Raw genomic sequence first — 8389 nt, 5'->3', positions numbered from 1 at the left:
GTCTCAAAAAAAAAAAAAAAAAGATTATACCATTCCCCATTCTATAGAGGAAGGATCTGAGGCACAGAGAGTTGAAGAATCTTTCCCAAGGTCACTCAGCTGGTAAGCAACACAGCTAGGAGTCAAAGTCACACACACAATCTGAAAATAAGGTCAGTCGTGAGTGATGGAATTTATAATTTCTCAATCCTTGGAAACTCACAGATGTAAATAAATATAATAGTAACAAATGTCTTTTGCTTAGAGGATATCAGGGATTTTTGTGACAGTCAAATGTTGTTTAGAAAAAAAGAAAAAAAAACAGGCTGGGCACAGTGGCTCATGCCTGTAATCCCAGTACTTTGGGCGGTCGAGGTGGGAGAACTGCTTGAGCCCAGGAGTTTGAGACCAGCCTGTGCAACGTAGGGAGACCTCATCTCTACTAAAAATTTAAAAATTAGGCTGCCCTGGTGGTATGCACCTGTGGTTCCAGCTATTCCGGGGCTAAGGTGGGAGGATCGCTTGAGCCCAGGAGTTTGAGGCTGCAGTGAACCATGATCATGCCACTGCACTCCAGCCTGGGTAACAGAGCAAGACTTGGTCTCAAATAAAAAAATTTAAAAAAAAAAAAAAAAAAAAGGAAAAACTCTGCAAGCTATTGGCAATGTTACTTCTGAGTTGATGATGGTGTTTGAACAAGGCCTAGGCTCCTAGCTTCCTCAGATGGTCTTGCCTGGGAAGCCTCCACCCTCTCCCCCACCCCCATTTCCACTCAGTACCTGGGGATGCCAAGATGGGGGTGCTCACCGTAGCTGACAGAATCCTTGAGGACCCAATTCCTGGCGGCCAGCCAGTCCTGGTCCCAGTTGTCTGTAGTTCCATTGAACCAGAACGCCTCCTCTTCCTCATCTGTCTCTTTGTCCTCTTGGTCCTCACCCTCGATTTCCTCTGAAGGATAATCCTCCTCTTCCTCCTTTTCCTCCCTCTTCTCCCCTGGGGCCCTGTCTTTTTTATCTCCTTTGTAGTCTCCCCAGAGGAAGGACCAGAGGTCGGGCAGCCAGCTAAGGGTATCCTTGGGCGGGGTATCGCTGGGCTTAGCCAACAGGTCTATCTCCACCTGGGCCTGGGGGTCCTCCACCACCTCGATGGTCACCTGCAGGAGACAGGCCAGGCCGGCCAGTGAGGGAGGTCTTAAAGCTGCATTCCAAGGAGAGGGGGGATGATGGGGTCAGGGTCAGAGGCGAGAGGCCCAATCTTTCCTTCAAATCAGCTGTCTTCTACTGGCTGACATTCTTGGCTAACCTTCCTGGCCTCTTAGGGCACAAGAATCACAGCTTACGGCCTGGAGGTGCATTAGAATCACCTGGGGACTCCTAATTCCCAGACGCCAGGTATGGACTGAACTGGTCTGGGCTGGGGCCAGGTATGGTGGTTCTAACACGTGCCAGGGTTGACACTCACTAGCTTCAGAGAAGCTGGCTTTGAATCCCGGCTCTGCCAGCATGCAGCTGCTGGCCCTGGGCAGTTCTGAGCCTCCAATTCCTCATGGTAGGGCTGGAAGCTGAGCGCTGCCGACACAGCAGCCCTCGGAGGAGCTCTCTTGCACCACATTATGGATGGGAAATAAGTAAAATAAAAATTTATGTGAAACTGAACTTCGGAAACATTATTTTTGGCTATTCAATAAAGTAACATCAGGTTCACTGAACAAAATTTGGAAAAAACCAGCAAACTATAAAGAAGAAAATGAAAATCGCCTATATTCTGGCTGGGCTCGGTGGCTCATGCCTGTAATCCCAGCACTTTGGGAGGCCGAGGTGGGCGGATGACGAGGTCAAGAGTTCGAGACCAGCCTGGCCAACATGGTGAAACCCCGTCTCTACTAAAAATACAATAATTAGCCGGGTGTGGTGGTGCACCCAGCTACTTGGGAGCCTGAGGCAGGAAAACTTCTTGAACCCAGAAGGCAGAGGTTGCAGTGAGCTGAGATCATGCCATTGCATTCCAGCCTGTGTAACAGAGTGAGACTCCATCTCAAAAAAAAAAAAAAAGAAAGAAAAAAGAAAGTCACCTATATTCTATCACTGACAGAAAACCTTCCAGTTTTTTTTGTGTGTGTGTGTATGTGTGTGTGTATGTGTAGGTAAGTAGAGAAAAGAAGACAGACACTTTCAAATAATTTTAGAATTGTGTTTTATACTTTTTTCCTCTTCTGACGAAAGTGTTTTGTAAACTGTAGCTGCTACACAAACATGCAGGATTATTATCATGAAGGACTCACCCCAGGCAGTGGAGCCTGAAACTATAATTCTGCCAGCTGCTCTCATTTCCTCTCCTATAAAGCCCTTCAGGTGGCTGTACCCCATGCCACCAGCCCACTCCATTCCATACTGAACCCCTTCTTTAGGGGATCAGACGTGCAGGTCTTTTCCAGGAGGCCTCCTTAGATTCCTGGGATCCCTTGTAGCCTACAAAGCATTTCCCACTCACTGGTGCTCACACAGCCCTGCTAGGTTGGTACTGTTTGTCTCTTGCCATAGTCTAGAGAACAAAGGCTCAAAGAGTCAAAAGACTTGCCCAAGGCCCACAGCTAGAAACTAGAGGGGCAGGTACTCTGTCCCCTACACCACAGGGAGAGCATGGGGAGCCTGCCCTCACCCCACACAGCAGCCCCACCCTCCACAGAGTCCAGGATGCAGGGTACCCTGAGCCCACCTTATCAGCCCTGCTCCTCTCTGGGTGTCTGCAGGAGCTGCTGGCCCTTCTGCAGTTCTCACCTGGATATCAGGGTTAGGGGTACTCAAGGTTGTGTTGGCCGATCCCGGCAGCGTCTGCAGCTTCAGCGGCAAGGGAGTAACCTCCGGGGTCCTGGGAGGGGTGGCATTGCCTGGGGTCAGGGCTGCTGGCTCAGTGACAGTCTGGTGTCCATGTTGGTGTGGCTCTGCCTGCAGGCGGGTTCTGGGGAGCAGTGGTGCCTCCTCCTCTTCCCTCAGAGGCCTAGGATCTGGGGAGACTGAGGCCTGAGGGAGAGAGGGGGAAGGTGAGGTAACAGGTCAGGGCTCACCCCATGGGGACCCAGAAAAGGCTGGCCAGGCAGACCCAGGAGCCCTGGGGTCTGACTGGGTCATAAACTCACCCTATGATTTACACCTCTCTGGAGTGTGTCTCTGTCATGTAAAATCTTCACACCACCTGCCTTAAGGCCCTCAATGGGTAAGTGAGGGTGTAGCTGGTCAGACAGTGGACTATGTCCACAAAGCACTTCCATAGCAGATGCCAGTGTGAGGCAAGAAAAGGAGGGTCATTTCACAGATGAAGAAACGGAGGCCCAAGAAGGGGAGACAGTTGTTTCAGAGAGTGGTGCCCTTTGCAGACAATGTGCCTCCCACTCCCCAGGGCCCTCACAGGCCAGAGCAGAAAGGCCCCCAGGGATGCGCCTGGTCCTATCGGGGAGTGGGCAGCAGGCCTTGGCCTTTCCCTTCAGCCCGCTCCTGTCCACTCAGCCCCGCCCAGGCCATCCACATGAGGGCTGCGTTCCTCGGTGCCTCTGACCACAGTTACCTTCCTCCACCTGCCTGCCTGGGGCCTGGCTCCTGTTTGTACTCCAGGCTACTGGCATGGCTGACTCAGCCAGTTCATCCCTTCCAACAGCCACTGGCCATGGTGTCCTCACCAGGACAGTCCTTGCTTCAGATCAGATGGTGAGGGAAAAGCAGATCCAGGTCATCTCTGACTCCTGTTTCAGCATTCATCTGCCCAGACAGTGGGGCACTAGGGGCTCAGTGGCTGCCACTTGCCTCCGGGCTATAGCCACTGCCCAGGTCTCTATGCCAGGGCAGAAGGAGCACCTCCCAGAGCTGCCTTATAAGTCTCCGGGGCCTGGCACCTGTGGACCCTGCTTCACTCAGGCCACACCATTGCCACCCCTCCCGTCTCATACCTGGGCAGTATGGTATGGCTGACAAACACTGGTTCTGAGAGCCAGAAAAGCTTGGGTTCAAATCCCAGCTCTGCCTGTTACTAACTTCTTCAACTTGACAATATCCTCCTCTGCAGATTGAGGATAATCATTCTTCCCTGCAAGGACTGTGAGAATTTTATTTATCAAACATTTCCACAGCATTTACTGCACACCAGGCACTATTCTAAACACTTCGTCACTCATTTCATCCTCCCTGTCTTACATCCTCATGGTCATGCCTGTCTTACAATGGAAACTAAGGCACAGAGAGGGCAAGTAACCTGCCTGAGGTTGCACAGACATTTAGCAATAAAGCCAGGATTTAAACTAGGCAGTCTGGGCCTAAAGCCCATTCCCTTAACCTGCGTGCTATAAAGTGATAGTATTGCATCCCCTTCAAAAATCAGGGGCTTAATCAGCCTAGTTTCTCACTGTCACTGACTTTTTCTTCTTGAAAGTTTGGAAAGAGATTCAGAATCCTCTGTCTCTCCCTCTCTCACCTCCCCTTCTGCGGTGTCCAAACATCTGGCTCCAGGGACCCTGCCATAAACGCCTGGTCCCAGGGCAGCCGTGGGCCCATCTCAGCCCCAGCCTGGAGTCTCTTGCTGAGTCAAAGCCCTCTAGTCTAGACAGCAGGGTGGATGAGTGGAAGGTGGAACGGTGAGTAATGGAACAACTCAGCCCCTTCACTGACCAATGAGGGAGGCCTGGAGCATCCCCGAGTGCTGGCTTCTTGGCAGCTCCCACCCACAATTCCACCAAAGCCCTAACTGTGCCTGTGACTTTGTTCGGCATCTCCACTGTCTGCAGTCTCGGGGGCATAGAGACAGGCAGTCTCAGAGCAGCAGGTGTTCAGGGTTGTGCAGCCTTTTGGCTGATCGGGACACCCTAGCCTGATGGTGGCTGGGCCTGCCTGTGGCAGGTGGTACAGTGGTTCTCATCTGGGGACATTGGAAAGTGGCCCCAGGAGATGCCAGAAGAGGGTAGGGAAGCGAGACAGGGAAGGAGAGGTGACAGTCAAGGATGCAGTCAAGCAGTGACCGTGATGGGCATCTGCAGCCAATTCCCCCAGGCTCCTCTGATACCCCTCGAGCAGGGACAGAGCTGGGGATTTATCTGGCAACTCCAGCAGTCCTGGGTTAAAGGCTCTGGGGCTAAAAGGGAGGATCTGCTCTCCAGGCACTTCAAGTGAGCCACGTACAGCTTCCAGCAGGGCTGAGGGATCAGGGCCGGTCATCCAGAGGCCCAGCCCATAGCCAACCTCCGGGCACATCTTACACACCAGGCCTTCCTACGCAATTTCTGTACCATCTGTCACTTTCTCCAATCCAACTCGAAGGTAAGTTCTGTGCAGACACGAACTTTGTCTGCTTTGTTCACTGTGGGATACTGTGCTGAGCACTGTGCCTGATACATTATAGGAGCTCAAGAAATCACTGCCACGTAAACAAATGAACACCAGCAACCCTGAGGGGCGAGTGTGATCATCTTTATGTTAAAAATGAGGCTATGGAGGCTCAGGGAGGGTAGGGGACTTACGTAAGGTCTTAAAGGTTACAATAAGAGAACTAGGATTCAGCTCAGCCTGGCCTGATCTCAACACCTGCGCACTGGTACACACCATGCATGCGTGGACAGACACTGGGGACAGTAACCCCTCGTGGGCCACCACCTTCTGTCTTCACAGAGCAGTTCCACTTTCATCATCTCAGCTGAATGTGGTGGAAATGAGTTCAGGCTGGAGTCCACATGACCGGGTTCAATCCCAACGTTTACACCTACGAGCTGCGTGACCTCAGGCAGGTTACTGAATCTGCCTTAGTTCCTTCCTTTGTAATTTAGGGAAACACCAGCGCCTGTCTCATAGGCTTGTTGAATTAGAATAGTACCTTGTAGGTGGTGAGCACGCAAAGAACGTTACCCAGAGGTGGCGATAGATGGTACTCAGAAGGCAGACAGGAGCCATCGGGGGCACCCCCCTTGCCAGGCAATGTGCCAGTTCTTTACACCTCATTCAGATCCCCCGAACGCCGCTGCAAAATCACTCGGCAGGTGTATTCTCACGACATTCTGAGGGGAATTCTGAGGCTCCAGGTTGTTGAAGAACTCTAGCCCTATCTCACAAGACCACCTCTCTCCATCTTCTAAGCTTACATGTGGAGTTGCCTGCATGTCCAAACACACAAGGCCATTCTTTTGGGGGGTGGTGTCACTGCCCAAATAGAGATACATCCTGAGGCACATCTTCACCAGTTCTCTCTCTCTCTCTCACCCCTAAGCTTACTTTCCCAGGCTTGGCCAGGCAGCCCCTGACCCATGTGTTTCCAGTTAACACGACAGAGTCCCGATCCCCACAGACCCTTACTGCATTGCACGAGCCCGCCTGCCAACCTGTTTCAGCCCCTTCACAGTTCCCTGTTCTCCCTTCTCCTTTGTGCCTCAGGGGCCAGAAACTTGTTTTGGATAATTAAATTCAGTCACCAAATGCAGGTCCCGTAGCCCTAGCTGCTGAAGCCCGGGCCCAACCACAGACAGCCAGGCTGCACATTAAGTCATGCTGGCGGGAGGTGCTGGAGACCCAGCACACAACAGCAATTGCCTCTTTAGCCAGGCCTGAGACCCCGCATACAACAGCAATTGCCTCTGTAGTCAGGCCTCTTTAGCCACAGGCAGAGGAATAGGGCTGGATTTCATTCTCCCTCAACTACCTTCCTGATTGGTAAGTACTATTCTTTTTTTTTTTTTTTTTTTTGGAGACGGAGTCCCACTGAGTCGCCCAGGCTGTAGTGCTGTAGTGCAGTGGCGTGATCTCGGCTCACTGCAAGCTCCACCTCCCGGGTTCATGCCATTCTCCTGCCTCAGCCTCCCGAGTAGCTGGGACTACAGGCGCCCACCACCACGCCCAGTTAATTTTTTGTATTTCTAGTAGAGACGGGGTTTCACCGTGTTAGCCAGGCTGGTCTCGATCTCCTGATTTCGTGATCTGCCCGCCTCAGCCTCCCAGAGTGCTGGGATTACAGGTGTGAGCCACCGTGCCCAGCCAAGAAACCCCATGTTTTCATTCGGTACTGGGCCCCACAAAAAATATGGCCAGTTGGCTTTCCAAGGTAAAGGCAATAAAAAAAGAAAGAGAAAGAAAAGTAAACCAAAAAAAAGTAGCCAGTTTTGCCGATCACCCTATATGTACAGACTCACTGGATTCTCACAACAACACTTTAGGTAGCTATGAGCATCATCATCACTTGATAGACAATACAGCCAAGGATCAGAGAGGTAAAGTAACTTGCCTGGAGTCACACAGCTAGGGGCTGGCAGAGTGGGATTTGATGTCAGTGGTCTGGCTGGAGTCTGTGCTCTTAAGCCTTGTGCTTTGCTAACTCCAGGCAGTGGCTGCACCTTCTGGTTTGCCGCCTGCTGCTTTGCAGTGCTGAATGTGCTGGATGAACAAAACACTATACAGGATGTTCAACTCTCCACATCCATCCTTCCCTTTAATCCTCATAACAACCTGAGACTGAGATTGGAGAGGCTGGAGAATTGCCTGGGGCCTCTGAGCAGCCAAGCTTCCAGGCCCCATTCCTGTCTTTCCCTCTCTCCCTCCCTGGGGTTTCCAACCCTTTAGAGACAGAATGGTCTGGAGGTATAAGGAAGGCCATAGTTGAGGTCCAGGGAGGCGGTCAGCTGCAGGAGAAGGCTAGCAGGTGAGGCCACAGGCTTGGCACCACACAGACCTAGGTTCTAGTTCTCCCCGGCACTCACTCACTGATTGGGCTAGAAAGACCCTGCAACCAAATAAAGTCAGCCTTTAGGAAATACATCCTTCTCATTGCCACCCACCTGGCAGATGAGACCTTGCACCTCTCCTGCAATCCAGCCCCTGCTTCCAGGCAACTGGCTGGACAACAGACCAGGACTGAAGTGCTGGGCAGGCACCCCCACCATGTGCATGACACTGCCTCAGCTTTCTCAGGGACCCCAGGCTCCTTCCTCTGCCCTTAGTTCTGTCTCAGCCCATACCCTCAACAATTGCTTCTTTCACGGCCATTTAACCCCTGCTGCGGCAGCATGAACCACCCCCATCCCGCCCCAGGTGGGCCAGTCCTTGCAGACTGGAACAGCAGTCCTCTCTCAGTTCTCCTCTGTTTGTTTGTTTATTTTTAAATACAGATAGGGTCTCAATCTGCAGCTCAGGCTGGAGTGCAGTGGCACGACCTTGGCTCACTGCAACCTCTGCCTCCACGGCTCAAGCGATTCTCCTGTTTTAGCCTCCCAAGTAGCTGGGATTACAGGTGGCTGCCACCATGCCCAGCTAATTTTTTTTTTGTATTTTTAGTAGAGACAGGGTTTCATTATGTTGGCCAGGCTGGTCTCCAACTCCTGACCTCCACCTTGGCTTCCCAAAGTGCTGGGATTACAGGCATAAGCCACTGCGCCTGGCCTTTTTTTTTT

The 8389-nt window shown here is 52.0% G+C and overlaps 1 protein-coding gene across 1 annotated transcript in view; it reads right to left on the bottom strand.

Annotated features, from left to right (window-relative positions):
• Positions 1-8389, bottom strand: part of ISM2 (isthmin 2) — a 22405-nt gene that overhangs the window by 7265 nt on the left and 6751 nt on the right. The window contains exons 2-3 of the mRNA XM_011988276.1: positions 2757-2999; positions 787-1132 (exon numbers count right to left, since the gene is read on the bottom strand). Coding sequence (XP_011843666.1) covers positions 787-1132; positions 2757-2999 — 589 coding nt within the window. The remainder of the gene's footprint in view (positions 1-786; positions 1133-2756; positions 3000-8389) is intronic.

Source organism: Mandrillus leucophaeus, unplaced genomic scaffold, assembly GCF_000951045.1.
Source record: "Mandrillus leucophaeus isolate KB7577 unplaced genomic scaffold, Mleu.le_1.0 Scaffold326, whole genome shotgun sequence".
NCBI classification, from domain to species: domain Eukaryota; kingdom Metazoa; phylum Chordata; class Mammalia; order Primates; family Cercopithecidae; genus Mandrillus; species Mandrillus leucophaeus.
The sequence above is the reverse complement of the archived record's forward strand: the minus strand, read 5'-3'. Positions and strand labels throughout refer to the sequence as shown.